The 16,771-nt window shown below is 45.4% G+C and overlaps 1 protein-coding gene across 1 annotated transcript in view; it reads right to left on the minus strand.

The window, feature by feature from the left end:
* Positions 1-16,771, minus strand: part of PRKCH (protein kinase C eta) — a 112,621-nt gene that overhangs the window by 60,417 nt on the left and 35,433 nt on the right. Inside the window, exons 3-7 of the mRNA XM_066551656.1 lie at positions 6,134-6,284; positions 5,292-5,326; positions 4,263-4,351; positions 2,535-2,664; positions 1,541-1,668 (exon numbers count right to left, since the gene is read on the minus strand). Coding sequence (XP_066407753.1) covers positions 1,541-1,668; positions 2,535-2,664; positions 4,263-4,351; positions 5,292-5,326; positions 6,134-6,284 — 533 coding nt within the window. The remainder of the gene's footprint in view (positions 1-1,540; positions 1,669-2,534; positions 2,665-4,262; positions 4,352-5,291; positions 5,327-6,133; positions 6,285-16,771) is intronic.

Raw genomic sequence — 16,771 nt, forward strand, 5'->3', positions numbered from 1 at the left:
CCCCAACTTCAAAACATGTCTCTTTTCCACATTTGGGCTGCTGGCTTGCTCCACTGCTCCAAATCTGATGGAAAGCTGTTCATTCCCATGCCAGCAGTGAGGTGCTGCATATTCAGGAGTTGTACCAGTATCAGCTCACATTTCTAGAGCTCTTAATTTTGAAGTCAGAAAGATCAAGCCAACCTCCAGTGCCCTCTGCTCACAGCTCTCCAGCTATGCAGGTGCATACAAACGAGCACTTCAATGCAGTTTATTGGTCTGGACAAAGTCGCAGGGACTTCGTGAGCTCCATCTTGTGACTACTTTGGTGAACAGCAAAGTTCCTTCTGCACAGGAGACTTGTCACCATGAGCAAAGAACCAAGAGCAGTCACAGAAACACAGAGAGGTTTGTGTTGGAAGGGACCTTCAAGATCATTTAGTTCCAAATCCCTGCCATGGGCAGGGACACCTTCCACCACACCAGGTTTCTCAAAACCCCATCCAACCTGATCTTAAACACTTCCAGGGATTGGGCATCCACAATTTCTCTGAGCAACCAGTGGCAGGGCCTGACCAGGCTCATAGTAAAGAATTTCTTCCTAATGTACTATTTAAAGACACCCTCATTCAGCTTAAAGCCATTCAGGGTTGTCCTTACAGCACAGTCTGAGCATTTTCCTAGATCCTTTATGGCATGAATAACAAGAGGTCATTAAACACCAAGCACAGATTTTTTTGTTGTTGTTGTTTTCATCTCCTTTTGATGCGCAGATGATGCAAACAAGTGTTGATTTTTGCAGAATGGAGAAGGGAATATGGGATTTCCCTGTAACTCCCAGGATAACTGCTACAGAGGGAAGAGCAAGGATAAGAATTTGCTACAAACCAACTGAAATCAAAAGGGGCAGCACAGCCTAATGAGCCTGCTGGGCTGATACAGCCTGATGTGGTTGATCAGCATAGCCGGCCAATTGTATCCAAAGATTTACCACATCTGGAAATTATGGTTTGGGTTTTAATATTTTTTTTTGTTATGTTAACAGGGACTACAGATTTTTGGCCAGGGATGTAGGGAGGAGTGAAATGGTTTCCCCAAAATCACACAGAAGAAGTAACAAAGCTGGGAAAAGAACTAAGCTTCTTCTTGAGCTCTTTTGCTCTATCACAACCCATGCATGCAGATAGCATTTGTACTTGCAGTAAAAAAAAAAGCGTGGCATGAATCATACTGTTCACTAATTAGTTACAAATCATATTGATCACTAATTAGTCAGGGGGTCTTATTCTGCTCTCATTTGTGATAAGCAGATGAAAGTGTGTTGAGGAGTCACAGCACTGTGAAACACAAGCACATTGCAAAGCAACACCTATAGATTAAAACCTGGATGTCAGATATCCGTTTTCCAGGTGAGGCCCTTGCCACAAGCCACAGACCTGCTCCTGCAGTCCCCCACCCAACATCACCTGTCCTATGGGAAACCTCTGCCCCCTCCTACACCAATAGAAAGACTCAGTTGTAAATGTTCTAAATAGAGAAGGAAAAAAAAAGAAATACTCACTGAATTTGGAGAAATGCTTCCTGGCTGCAGACCCATGCAGGCCAAGGTTTTGGCAAGCTCTGCTGAGTTCACCCCACAGTTTGGAGCAACGTTTGCTTGGCATCGGATGTGGACGTTCATTTTACAGACTGACAGGGGCAATGGAAAGTAAAAGCAAAGGAACAAGTAAAATAACTTGGAGGGATTTACTGCTGAGAAACAATTTACTAATTCTGCTTCAGGAAATACACCCATCTGGGCCTACCCTGCATCTTTAAACTAGAGGGATTTTTGCCACTGATCTAAGAAACAAAATTACGATTCTTGTAAGAGAATAAACTCCTGAAAACCAGGAACAGACCCCAAACTCTCCAAGCAGGATGCCATTATTGCCTAAAGCTTTTCATAAGCACATATTTTTGAGGTGCAAAACTACCATTGCAGCTATGTCTCTAAGTACAACTAATATTTATAATGCCACAGAATTCGCAACAAACGTCCCTTGCATTTTCCTGCATTTAATTTTAAAGGCAGTGTTCAGTGGGGAAAAAAAATCATTACTGCTCTAACTCATGGGCACACACACACCCTCTTGTGGGAGATGAAGGCAAGGATTTTACAGTCTGGATCACTGAAACAAAAACTTAACACCAGAACATGCTTAGTCATCAATTAATAGGCAGGGTAGTCAACCTAAAGCAATGACCTTTTTTTCCCCTCAGATGCCTTTTCACTGCTTTATCTCATTAGCTGAGGAAAAACCTTCAGGTAAAGGGAAAATCCGAATGCAGGAAGCAAAATACTTTTAATAATGCGAGTGAAACAAAGTGCAAAGGAGAGTCCTTCTGGCAGGCAGAGATGAAAAAGGAGATCAGCCTTTTTTCAAACTCTTACAAAGATAAATATTCATCACTGAGCTTTCTCCTGAAGGTTGCACAAATCAAGCCCACACAGTGCATCAAGAGTCTAAAAATAAATGTATTTTGTGAAGAGGCAACAGAGAGAAGCTGCTCACTTTTACACTGCAGACCCTGTCGCAGGATCCCCCAGAGCAAGGAGCCACAGTGGTCACAGAATGTCGGGACTTTGTAGTTGTGGACGCCAAATTTATGAGGAATGTTGATCCCAAACCTCTGTTCAGTAACCTGCAGCACCAAAAGGAAAGAACAGGTTTAAAATTCAAACACATATTTATAAGCTGGTGTTCATTTGCATACAGGCATTTGAGTGCAAATCTAAGAAAATAATTTCAAGTCAGAAAAATGTCCCAATCCATCACCTCACTGAGGTTTACAGCAAGTGAATACTGAATTAACAGCCTCACCTGCTGTGAGCCAGCCCTGCTTTCCTTGCTGGCCAGGCCAGACTACCTGGAAAAGCAGATTTTAAAAGAAGGGCTCCCTAGCCAATTCTAAATTCTTAAAGACAAGTTAGAATTGGAATACCTCAAAACAAACCAATCCCACTGCAGTGTGAGTTACAGCGTTTCTTAATCACACAGTTTCAAAATTATTGACTTACATGCTATGTGCAAAAACATGTAACTTTAGGTCAAACTGTTGATTTTAATAATTTTAATACAGAACTGCTTTCACAGCTCCTCCTAAAATTCTCATTCCTCTTTTTGCCCTCTTTGTAACTAACAGCCTTTCAGGCACACATTTCGATTTATCACTTGCACTCATCCCCTTTTTAACCTTGTTCTTTTCCAATTGTAAATCATTCAGATCTCAAGGGCACCTTTAAAAAAATGTTTCAATGGCTGAAGAAAGCAGTCCCCATTTAGCATATTCATCACTTTTGACTTTGTTTCTCAACATGCAGATCCTGGAAAGCTGAGGCGGAACCCACAACTCTATTAAAGAAAAGTCAGGGGTGTGACTGGAACAAGAAGTTCAAGGTGAGTGGTGCCTCCTCACTTCTGGCTTCTTTTAAAGTAGTTTAAATGTGTCATAAAACCTTCATAATCCCAAGAGAGGGGTGAGGACATTCACTATTTAACTTGCACTCTACCCTTAGGCTTCTTAACTCATTTCCATCTGGCTTGTCAAGGGGTCATTTTAAGGAGTTCAGCTCAGCAGTTTGGAGGCAAGAAATAACAAAGGCAATTGCATGGCACAAAACACAGAGCTGCCTCGTGAATAAACAGATTTGATTTGATTTTTCCTCAGTTATTGAACCATTTCCAGCTCCAGAAATGAGACACGCGATGCACAGGGCAGTGTTAGGTGGGGATGTTACTCCCATCAAACACAGCCAAAACCAGCAGGAAGGAAAACCTTCAGAAACACAAGTTATGCAAGGGTTCTTTATTACAATGTATTTCATACAGCAAGGGTGTGGAGCAACAACTAAATGAGCCCTTCAGGCAATCAGAAAAGAAAAAAGAGGGAAAACAAAGACCAATGGTTGGCCAGAGAAATCCACATTAAGAACTGGACACCAGATTTTGATTGCACCACAGTTAATCATGCAAGAAAATTACCAAGGAAAACACTGTATTTGCTACTTATTGATGTCTTCCAGTGAAGATATCCTGACTTCTTAAACCATGTGCTAGCCCAAAGAGTTAATGGCATCGACAGAACAACAGGATGACATTGCATGGCTTTTAAGCAGGTCCCTCTCACCCTTTCTCACTTTTAAACCCATGAATAAAGATAACATAAATAAATTCTTTTACAGGACAACCCCAGCAACCCAGACAAAATCTGATGACCCAAAATAACCAACATGACTTTACCTTGAGATCGTTCTTGCTGGCATTGTTTTGGCACGTGCAAGCTGTGACAATGAGGTGATGGCAGCGCTTGTGTACAACACAGGTGCACACTGAAATAAAAGAGGCACACTGAAAAGAGCCCTTGGAAGACTCAGAACACATCAATCCACCAGCTGGGCTCCTTAAGGCTCAGCTGCATCATCAGCACACAGTACAGATGTGAAAAATAATTGGTGGCTTGGAATTTACAACAGATCTGGAGATGTATCTTCAACATACTGCAACAAAAAATTCTGCATTGGATCATTCTAGATCAGTCTAGAAAACAGTTGCTTATATCAAATATGGGTGATGGACACAAAAACAACTATGTAGCTTCTAAAATACTCAAAAATGCTGTTGAAATAATTATCCAGTGAAGAGTGTTTCACACAGCACAATCCATTTGTTTACATGCAGATTCCTTTCACAGGACACCAGTGCCCTACTATACTGCCCAGGAACAGGCTATGTTAGGCTAATCTGAATGGCCATGAAGCAGGCAGTTCTGGGAAAAAGGGAAAGGCAAAATAAAGGGAAAGGCAGAACAATAATTAAATGCAAACAAGCACCACATACATCTCCACACCCAGTCAACCAAACTCTGCATTCAGGCAGAAGTGCTGTGCCAGCCCACAAAGTGCAAACTCCCAAATTTTACATTGTTGAAGTTCATAGGGGGAGAGAAAGGAGGGTGGCCATTCCAGCAGGGTACTTTGTGTCCCAATACCAGCTGAGCACTGTCCTGGGTGCCTCAAGCCCAGCTGGGTGTTGCATGTAGCAACTGAGTGAACCTGCAAAGGGTGAAACAGCAACCAGGCACGCAGGGGTTTGCAGGAATGTCAGTGGCAAACCTGACAGAGGCTCAAAAGTACAGTCTGGCTGCCTGGGGAGGAAGAGGAGTGGGGACTCCAGAGCAGCTCACAGCTGCAGGATGTCCCAGCAGCATGGGAAAGCACTCCCAAAGCAGCACATCCCACACACACACCACGCAGGAGCAGAGCACCTTACCTTGGCACTGGTATCCCTGCTTCCCAAACACGCCCCTGGCCAAGAGAAAACATGGACACAGTTCAATGGGAAGGATGGTCATCTTGCAGATTGTTTACAGAGGGCAGAGCCAAAATGCAGGAGGATCCCAAATTATCAGATCCCATGGCAGAGCTGCCCAGCAGTAGGGGTGCAATCCAGCCCAGGGGTGTGAGAGCACAGGAAAGCACTGCACAGGCACGGCTCACAGGGCAGGCTGTCAACATGCCTGTATTCCCCATATTCCCCCTCACTCTCATTTCCCAGATACCTCACTTCATTACAACACACACCATACATATTACACTGATCCCAGCAGCCCACACCCTGTTATTATTTCTCCCACTCCATGTTCTTTTGAGGCATATCTAGGTTTTTCTCCTTGCTCTGCCTACTCCTCCACGTGCATCACTTCACACCTCTCTGATGGCTTTTCTGTTCTCAGGAATTTTCTCTAAACTTTCAAGCAAATGTTTTTTTTTTTTTTCTCAGTGTAATCTCAACACTCCACTCCAGTGAGTTGGGTCTTTCTTCATGTTGCTTCATATTTTTTTTCCCTTGAAATAAGGGAATAATCTGTGGTTACAAGGGAGGGACACTGCCACATCCCCACACCAAGCCAGTTTGCTTTCAGCATCCAAGATACACATCACCTCTGGCCTCTCTGCAGCATAAATGTACCCTCCCAAACCTCATAGCCAAAGGCATCACATCAGAGGCCCTGGGTACAGTCCTAAGTGACATTCAGGACTGGGGGGGGTGCCTTGTCCCCACAACACAAAGCACTGGGGAGCCCTGTGCCAGGGTGTTTGGGCTGCTCTTACCAGATGAACTCCCTGCAGTGAGAGCAGTAGGTGGGCTGTCTCAGGTAGGTGGCCATGAACTTGTGCCCGTTGACCTGGTGCACCCGCCTGCGCATCGCCCGCTGCCGCTTCCGAGTCAGGTTCTTGAAGATCCGGTCCCTCTGCAGGGTCCCTGTGCAGGGGGAGGAGGAGAAAAAAGGACAACAAAACATTGAGGTCATCACACACAGTTCTTGCTTCTGGTTTTGCTACTGCATTCAGTATGGGCCCTCAGCCTAAGGAGGATGTGGACCCAGAGGTGGCTATGGAGATGATGCCAGGGCTGGAGCCCCTCTGCTGTGAAGACAGGCTGGAAGAGCTGGGACTGGTCAGCCTGGAGAAGAGACTGCTCTGGAGAGACCTTAGAGCTCCTTCCAGTGCCTGAAGGGGGCTACAGGAGAGCTGGAGAGGGACTTTTGACAAGGCCATGGAGTGACAGGACAAAGGGGAATGGCTTCACACTGAAAGACAGGAGGTTTAGATTGGATGTTTTGAAGAAATTAATGACTGTGAGGGAGATGAGGCCCTGGCAGAGGTTGCCCACAGGAGCTGTGGCTGCCCCATCCCTGGAAATGTTCCAGGCCAGGCTGGATGGGGCCTGGAGAAACATGGTCTAGTGGAAGGTGTGCCTGCCCATGGCAGGGGGTTGGAATTAGTTGATATTTAAGATCCCTTCCAACACAAATCATTTTATGATTCTATGATAAAATGCTTTCAAAAGCCACAATTACATCCCTGATTGAGAAGTCAGGGGACTGAGGTCTAGAACAAGGATGGCATCTGGAGCAGGTACAGAACTTCACTGCAATGTTCTCTTTAGCTCAAAATTGTATTTTTTATCTAGAAATATCTGCCTTTTCCTATCTTCCCCTCACTCCTCTCCCATGTTGAGACACGCCAGTAAGCTATTAACTCACAAGATGTAAATAGACCAGAAGCTCAATGCTAACGAGTTGTTCTAACTCACAGCTTTTTGGGCAATAACTCCTGAAAACATGACTACACATAACCAGCTGACCACCACCACTCTTGCTGAGTAAAAGCAGTGCCTTTCTTTGAGATCAGTGTTCATCCACCTTTGGTATTCTCATGCTACATTTCTTTATCACTATTTGCATCATTTTTACATGCTTCCAATACTTCCTGTGTTGGTAAAAAAAACCCATAGGCTACTTTCTCAATGATGGCTAGTTCTTTGATATGTGCCACACAGCTTCCTCTAAAGGGTTCATTTTCCAAACGTTAGGTAATATTTGATAGTTCTACAAAGCAGGGATCTAGGAACTGCTGGCATTCAAATCTGAATTGTACCAAAAATAAAATTTAATTTTAGAACAGAGTAGACTATTTCAGTTAAAAGGGACTTACAATAATCATCCAGTCCAACTGTCTGACCATGTCAGAATGAACCAAAAATTTATGTACTTTAAGAGCATTGCTGAAACATCTCTTAAACATGACAGGCTGTGGGCACTCACCACCTGTCTATGAAGCCTTTTTCCATGTCTGAATCACCTCTCATTAAAAAAATGCTTCCTTATGTCCAGTCCAAACTCCTCTGGCACAATTTAATATCACAATTTAATTATCTATCAATATAATCTAATCTTTTCACTGAGTTTAGTTCAGCCACATAACAATTTCCTAGCAAAGCTCAATTTACACAAAACAAGTGTCTCTCCAAGGGCATGAACAGAGCTCTAGATCAAGAGAGCCATTCCCATTTTGGGAGCAGCTGTCCAGACTGCATATCCCAGCCAGCTGGTCTCTGGGATCCTCACACAGACCTGGACAGACTCAGCTGAGATTCCCAGATCAAAGCCTCATCTGGGGCACACTTGCCTCAGAAGAAAGAAATGAAATTTGTAGTTTTCAAGTTAGTTAATTTGCAAAGTAAAGGCTCTGAAAACAAGTGTTTGTTTTTTTTTTTTTTGGGGGGGGGGGGAGGGGGACAACAAACCAGTCTGCCTGAAGTGACTGTGCAACAATGTTCTGAGTTCAGGACTCTTGTTTTGAGCATGGACTGGCGCAAGACCAAAGCCAGCTCCTGCCAAACCCTCTGCATGGATATAATTCCACAGGAAGGGACAGGTCTGTGAACTCCCAGAGCAGTGGATTAGCAGCAGGACCCAAACACAGCTGTCACCCTCCCACTTATCTTCCTACAAAAAGGGGGCAGAGCAATTCTGTGCTTTCAACTGGCTTTGCTGATTAACCACTGCGGGGAGGGAGGTGCTGGAAATAGAGGAAAAGCTGTCAACCTGATCAAGGCCTGAAATGCAGGAATCCCACATCACAGGCATAATTCCTGGTCCTCTTTGTAGGAGTCAAGATAAGGGAAACCATCCTGTCAGTACTGAGCCCAGCCACTTCAAGGGGCTGTGAGCCACAGGATGTATTCCTCTTGGTACTCTTGCTACAGGATTAGAAGCAAAGCCAGCCATAAAGCCCAAGGGTTTTCTGCTGAGTTCTCCCAGCCATTTGTGCACATGTCCCTTCCACAGGCACTGATGGAAACGTCCTACCCAATGGCATCACTGTGACACAGAGCATGGTTTGACCTTAGGACAGCTTGCATTTATTTTTTAAATGGAAGTGCATGCAACATGTTAGGATTTTCCCATTTCAACACACCAAGAAAAAGGATGTGGTAAGGCTGATCCAAGCATTTAACAGAAATCTGCTTTCTTCAGTGCAGAGCTCCAAGCAGCTGGGCACAGAGTGGCTCAGAAGAGCCTGCCTTTGTAGGGAAGTGCTTAAACATGTGTTTAATTCCCACTGAGGTCAACAGGACTCAGGGGACCACAGGAATTACCAGACTGGATCAGAACATTGGTCCATCTAGTTCACCATCCTCTGTCAGTGGGCAACCAGAAACACATGACAGCAAGCTGGAGGAGCTCTGCAGCTGGGAGATAATTTGCCTCTTTCCCACACACAAGATGTCATTTTGATCTCCAGAAGCGAGGTCTGATTTGTGGAGGTTTAATATTCCTCTCAACGTTCAACCATCATTGCACAAGTTCAACTGCCTTGCTATCTACCATAGGAAACAAGCCCAAGAAGAACCTCAGGAGGTCAACCAAAAGGTCCTCTAAAAGGAAGATGAAGACACAGTTGCTTTGCTGAGCCCTGAGCCTCCTACAACTTCATGCGAGAATAAAAAAAAAAAAATTCCTTATGGTATTACAGAATGTGCCCAACTTCAAATTCAAGAGATCATCACTTTGATCTACGTTTAGGCAAACACATAAATGTTTTTCCTGGATCAGGGCCAAACACCTCAACTGGCAAAGTGTCCTGTAGGGGTGTTCAGCATGCAGAGGAGAACTTCTGAGGCATGGAAAGGGAAGCACAGGGCTTGAGTGGGTGGTGAGGACCTGAGTAAATCACCTAAAGAAGCAATCCAGTTACAGGCCTGCTCCGTGCCAGCTGCTCCATTAGAAGCCAAACAGCTAATGCCCTTTGAGCCCCCATTTAGCAGAACTAAAAGAATATATTCCCAATTTAGCTCTTACAGCTTCTGGGTTTTTTTTATGGTTCCCATCAAGAACCAGCATGGGGTAATCACCTCCCTGGAGCTCTCCCATGCAGTGGAGACCACACATGGCAAGAGGGAACCAATCCCTGGCACCAGGAATAGGGGACAGTCAATGACAGCCTGCAAAGCCACCCATGGGACACTGCTGTGCATCCCTGTGGTTTGCCCAGTTTCAGACAGACTGCAATTTTGAAACAGTTCACAAAGCCCAAAAAATTACAGGCACTTGCTTTTTCCTGGGCTGCAGAGGGAGTCTCCATGCTTCCTGCACTGGTGGATCACATCCAGGGCCAGCCTGAAGCCTCCTCCCTAGAGCTGTACTTGCCTTTCATCCCCCATTCTCCAGACACCCAAATCCCACAGCACAACAGTTCCATCTTGCAGACCTGCTTGCCATTAATGCACATGCCCCAAGTTGGGGTATTTGCCTTTACTAAAAGCTGACTCATGTTTAAGACACTCCTCAAATTTCACACTTTCTACCACTACTTGGCTGTCAGACCCTGCTAATGTTCTGCTGATACTGCACATCTTTCAGGTGATCCTCACACCCATGCTTATGTACACCTTAATTTACAATATAACAAAGCTGAGCATTACTAAGCAGGTTTCAGGAAGGCCTGGATTACTTTCCACATGCCATCCACTCTTTTGGGCACTCTTCTTCCCATTTCCTGGTGCTGGCTCAAGTGAAAAGGAGAGGGAGAGCCCAGCACAACCTCAGCCATACCTTGAGCCCAGGTGTAGCTGCAGGAGACCATCCATCACATGATTCAGTGGATCTACATATACAACCACATCCCACAGAATAAATCCCTCTGTCTCAGGGCTTGGGTGCTCATGCATCCCACACACCACACCATGGAGCTGGCAAGTTCAGCCCTCCAACAAGCTGCAAGTGATTTTGAAATGGTGAAACATATGGCTAACAAAACCTCCTTCCTCCCAACCAGCAGGATGGCAGTTCCTCAGCTCACACCCAGCACATCTGCTCAGCAGGTCCCAGCGCCACTGGGTGAGAGGCTGTGGGCAGAAATCATCCACCAACACAGCACTGAGCCTGCTAATGGAAAGGCCAAGAGAATTGGGATTTCTCAGCCTGGAGGAGGCTCTGGGGATGACCTTAATGCAGCCTCTCAGTACCTGAAGGGAGCCTACCAGGAATCTGAACAGAGAGTCTTTGCAAGGGTATGTAGCGCTAGGAGAAGGGGGAACAGATCCAAACTGAAAGAGAATAGATTTAAATGAGTTATTAGGAAGAAATTCTTCCTGGTGAAGGTGGTGATGCCCTGGCACAGGGTGCCCAGAGGAGCTGTGGCTGCCCCATCCCTGGCAGTGTTCATGGCCAGGCTGGATGGGGTTTGCAGCAGCCTGCACTAGTGGAAGGTGTCCCTGCCCATAGAAGAGGGTTGGAATGAGGTGATCTTTAAGGTCTCTTCCAACTCAAACCAGTTTGTGATTCTGTGACAATGCAGCAGCCCCTCATGCCTCCCATCCTTGGTGTCAGAGGATATAAAGCCTTCAGAGATGTTTTCCCAGCTCATGTTTTGCATTCTGGCCAGTTTCCTATAGGATACATATTTTCCTTCTGGTCACAGAGAGTATTTTGCAAAACAAAGCCATTCTAGACAATTAAAGAAACCCAGACTTTTAAAAGCCTCTAACCTCTGGTAAAGCAACAACCACCATGAACAGTTCAAATGTCCAAATACTGCTATAAAAGCAGACAAGTAATTGCTCAGTGAAGGGAGGTTCCACATCCGTGGCTCAACTGGGACATCTGTAACTATGGGGTATCCACTGTGCCTGCCTATGTGCAAACCTTAACTACAAAGTTCAACACTAAAAAGCCTCTTCCCCTTCCCTTCCTCTGCACTCAAACTGAACATGTGTTTATGGCAGTGGAAATTATACATGCAGCGGGAGAGGAGAATAAATAACCCACCAAGTCATCTGAGGACAAAGGCAAGCACCAGCACATCCCCACCCCACCTGCCCCCTGAGCTTCCTGGGCAGAGATCCCTCCTTTCCCCCCTGCCCAGTTTGTATTCCAGGGGGTTATGTCAGGCAAATCCCTACAGTGGTGGTATAACTACAGCAGGGAAACAAGAGGAAGGGCTGCAGGATGAAATGGTGTGTTTGGAACTGTTTGACTCGAGTCAGGTCTCATCTGCTGGAAATAAATCTCACTGTGCTGCTATTGACCACTGCTGTAACAGCAGCACAGCAAAGGTCAGCCAGGCACCTCCTCACACGTGACAGTGCCTAGTGCTACACTCCCACATGCACCATGGTATTTTAATTTAGAAGAAATAAAGATATTTTTAAAAAGCAATGTAAAAGCTTTAAATCAATAATGTTAATAAGTAAAAACTTAATTAAGCCTTTTTTTTATCAGTACCAGGAGCAGTATACACATTTTCCTCCCCTAGGAGCACTGCAGGCAAGCTCCCCTTGCACTGAGTGACACACAAGCACAGAGCAAAGACCAACCACTGATTTTACTGGAGTATAAAAATCAAGATAGAAGATTAAGAGATCCCTCACCTCTTACAAGCACTCCAGCACTGAACAACAATCTCAGATCATGCTAAATGCTCATCTAGCTCATGCCCTAACAGTGAGTAGTAGTGGGTGTATTAGGAAAAGAATACATAAATCAGATCAAGCAAATGAATTCACCCCCCTACACCCTCCAGCTATCAGTATGTAGGTGTTCTCTCAATATTTACCTAACAGTGGGCTTCCTCACATCTACTGAATATAAACTGAGGCTAAAACCAATATGTTTATTTTTCTGGCTGGAAAACACGTAAGTTATGACAAAAATCCCTTACTAAGGTTTTGCATCTTTTAAGCAGGAGTTTTATCACCATAATCCTGTGGATGGTCAAAACCATGGGAAGCTTTGCTAATTAAAATGTTATAAACACAAACACACCATTGAAGAAGTCTGACAGCCTGACCCTGAAAAGGGAAGCAGATTTAAACATCCCATTCTGTTTCCCTAACATTAGTGCTGCAGAGTGAAAGCCTGTTTTTTTTTTAATTACAAAGCTTTTCTTCAGTTCCTCTCAAAAGTTAAGTTGGATGCATAAATCAGCCAGGTGGAAAACAGCCACCTCCACAAAGAAGTGACCACATGGGCTTTCTCTCCCAGCAGCAGTGGATCCTTCTGCTGCCTTTGCCAGTCTGTGCACAATCCAGTCTCTGCACTCTGGTTCCAGCCCCAGGAGAGGCTCCTTGCAAAGCAAACATGTGGCACATCAAACACAGGCTGGGACCTATGTTTGATCCAGCTGCTGTTCTGCCCTCTGAAACTGGATGAAGTTTTGTGTGAAGATCAGAGAAAGAGCCAGCTAGGGCTGGCAGCACTTTGCTGTCTTCCAGGACTTCACAGAAAAGCCATGTTAAGGGCAGCTCATCTTTTGAGATGCCAACCTGTCAATATTGTCTGAAAGAAGGAACAATGATGCTCTGAATCCAAAAAAAAGTTTTCCCCACTCAGGAGTGTGAAACAACACTATCAGCAGTCTTGGAAATGCAAACATGTAATCATCCCTGCATCAAATCACACAGAACTCTGCACTGGAGGCAAGACCTCTGTTTCTTGTCCAAGTGCTGAAGCAGGGCAGATCCATCTTCCTTGTTGTCTTGCCAGATCCAGGACATAAATTCATCTCAGCTCTCAGTGATAGCAGCATTTGAGGGCTGAAGGATGATGTTTCAGTGTGGCAGCAATGAGAACAGGATCAGTGAGGTTCACACAACAATACTGGTGAGCATGACAAAAAAAAAAACCCACAGGCTTATTTCTAGAATTACACAATGATGCCAAAGCTCTGGTAGTACCAGTAGCTAGGACAGAAGAGCAACTTTTGGGGGATCTCAGTTTTCTTCAGCCTCTTGGACTGTGGCAGCACAGGGAGAGCAGGACAGCTCTGCAGCTCTCCCAGTGTGTGGCTGCTGGGAGCATCCTCATCTTCAGGAGGGGAGAGGGCTGCAAAGCCAAGGGTGCAGCCCTGAGCTGGGGCTGAGGCAGGAATAGCTGCTTTTTATCTGTTTGCATAACTTCTGTGAGAACAGGAGAGAGCAGGAAGAAGGCAGCTTGGGAACCTCTAAAACAAGTATTTTTCTGCCTCTTCAAGTCTCCCAACCTGTTATGAACAACATGCAGGTTATTTTGCATAGAGTTTTAATCCCAACTGCCACACAGGTTTTCAGACGTGCACAGAGCAGCTTTTCCACATTTGTTATTACATGACTTTTCTTGGAAAAGTTTCTTTTTTTTCCCCTAAGAAAAGTTGGTTTTAGACATTTGCTTGCAGATGTTGACAGCTCTGAAGCAAGGCACCACAGTATGTTGCACAAGGCTGAAAAAAGTCAGTGGAAAAGCCTTTCCACTCATTTCTATAGTGAGTAACCTTACCATTCCATCTCTGCAAGTTTTTGAATTCATTTGCAAAACCTCAGGATATATTTGTTTGCCAGGCTCAGGCAACAATGGCAAAGAACCATCTCGGCTGGCACAGAGAGGAGACTCCAGGAGAAAAGGATTTTATTTAGAAATCAGAAGGGGGATTTGAGGGAGAGAAGAGAAACCTGAGCACGAAACTGAGCTCATCAGAGCCCCAGACTGGCACTGTGACCAGAATGCCACCTTGTACTGTCCCTTACCCAGCAAGACACAGTTTCAAAAAGCAAAATAAATTAGTCTGGTTGTATCCCAGACAGGTGCTTCCCTCTGGCTGAAGCTGAACACGGTCTTCCAGCAGAAGCAGAATCTAAAAGTCACCCCAGCCCCACTGTTCCCTCCTCACAATGGAGCCCCCTCTCTGCCATCTCAGACCTGCATTCACCTGCTCCATAACCCACTCCTGTCACACTGACCTACATAAGAACAGACAAAAAAAACCCAACAAAACCCAAACCACTTCTCACTGCATCAGAGCCTTAACAAACTGATTCCTCTCCCTCCTCACAATTACAATCATTACTATTTCCTTGGGCTTAGGCAAGCAAATTTCCATTGTAAAACCTCCTGTTGGTCCTTCCCACTTACTAAACTCAAGAGAAAAACGTTGAGATGTGATTTACTAGGGAAGGAAACCATTTTAATACATTATTCATTAAAACCAGGAAAATAAAACTAACAGAGCAACTTTGATCTTTGCCATGATTAATTCATGTGCCAGAAGCCCTCTGATTTAGAAGATCTCAAACCACACTGGCTGCAGAAGTAGCAGGAACAGAGTGACAGCATTTTTAAGTCAGAGCTCCCATCACTTGTGCAAAATCCTCCAGAAAAGCAGAATTGGTGGCAGGGAGATCCTGAACCCCCCCTGCTCCTGCTGCCTGGGGGCTCCTGCTGTCACAGCCACCAGCAGCTCACATGCTGTGGGTGCTTCCACAGCAGGGATCACAACTCACTCCTGGCAGGCCCTGCCCACACAGGGAAGCACGAGATCCAAGTCAAACCTATTTTTAACCAAGTGCAGCTTAAAGCTGTTTTTCAAGTGGATGCTCTGGGGACATCCCCCTTTTGGGGCACAGGGCAGCTTCAGAAGTTGGCTGCTTTGGTATTGAAACAGGGGTGTTCACACAATGTGTGACAATCAAGTAAATCTGCTGAAAACTCACATTTTTATGTCCAGGCAGTGCAATTTGCTAGAGACACAGGTTTAACATCAACCTCAAAAGAAGGAGGAGCAGGAGAACACTTTATGGAACACAAAGACAATCACACAAAGCAACCAGGATGAACAAAAAGCCAGTTGAGATGGGAATATCCAGCAGCTTGCATTCAGAGGGTCCCAAAGTTTTGCAGCATCTCCACAAATAAGTAACCATGTTACTCAACTAAGCAGCCATCCCTAGGATGAAATCTCAAACCTTCCTCACCAAGGGCACCGCACTTTTCTCCATGAGAAAGCACAAGTGGATCCCAAAGCACAACTGGAATCTAGTCAGGAGCAAAGTACCTGGGAAAGCTAATTCAACAGGACAAGTTAAACATTCCCCTTTTTCTGCCACTGGCGCCTCTGACTGCTGTCATGAGAGGCCTCAGCTTTTCCCCTGGAGCTGCACTGGCCCTGGGCTCGCTGGGCAGGATGATCAACACCTGAATCACCACCCTGCCACACCTGGATTCTCCTGGTGGACTGGTCACCCCACAGCTGAGGAGCCCGAGTGGTCCAGCAACAAGCTCAGCTCTGATCCCACAGCTGACCCAGGAACTTTGGAGATTTCCATGTGGCAGCTTGCCAATGAGGCCTCTAATTTCCACAGCCTTAAAAAGCAGGTTGTTTACCAGGTTGCTCTCCCACGCAGGTTCCCACACACCATGGGCTGAGTAAGACACTGCCACAGCAAAGCATCTGTCAAGAAAAATAAATTCAGCCTCTTGTATTCCCAGTTTATTGGGAAGAGCTCTGCCAAGAAGCAGCACCTCTTCTCATCAACACATCCCCAATTTCCCTGGCAATGCAACAAGGAAATGCTCAGTGCTCAGGCTGGGAATGGCACAATCCACCCTGAAACTTCTGCAGATGCAGGGACCATGAGTGCTCTGGCCCTCCCAGTGCCAGGGGATTACTGGGATTTCCCAGAGGGATTTCCCAAGGCCTTCAGGAAATGAATGCAGTTGGCCCCAACAGCTTCCCAGCAGCTAACACAGCCAGACCTGATTCTCTCCCCTTCCCCATCTCCTCCCAAACATGGTTTTCACCCTGCAATACATATTTCTCCACTTCTGAAATATGTCTCTGGGATTTCAAAAGCAGATGTCCCAAACCCAAACAAATACAGCTTTAAAAATGCTGGCTGCCACATGGAGAGGGTGCTGCTTGCCTCAGCTCAGGCTCATAGAATCATAAAGGTTGGAAAAGACCTCCAAGATCATTGAGTCCAACCTTTGACCAAACATCAGATTGTCAACAAAACCACAGCTCTGAGTGCCATGTCCAGCTGTTTCCTGAACACTTGCAGGGATGGTGACTCACCATGAGACTGCTTGGCCAGTCTGGTGTCAGCATTTCCATGATGTGACATCAATTTCATTCTCCCAAAGAGGTGCCCCT

Source organism: Molothrus aeneus, chromosome 6, assembly GCF_037042795.1.
Source record: "Molothrus aeneus isolate 106 chromosome 6, BPBGC_Maene_1.0, whole genome shotgun sequence".
Classification (NCBI taxonomy): domain Eukaryota; kingdom Metazoa; phylum Chordata; class Aves; order Passeriformes; family Icteridae; genus Molothrus; species Molothrus aeneus.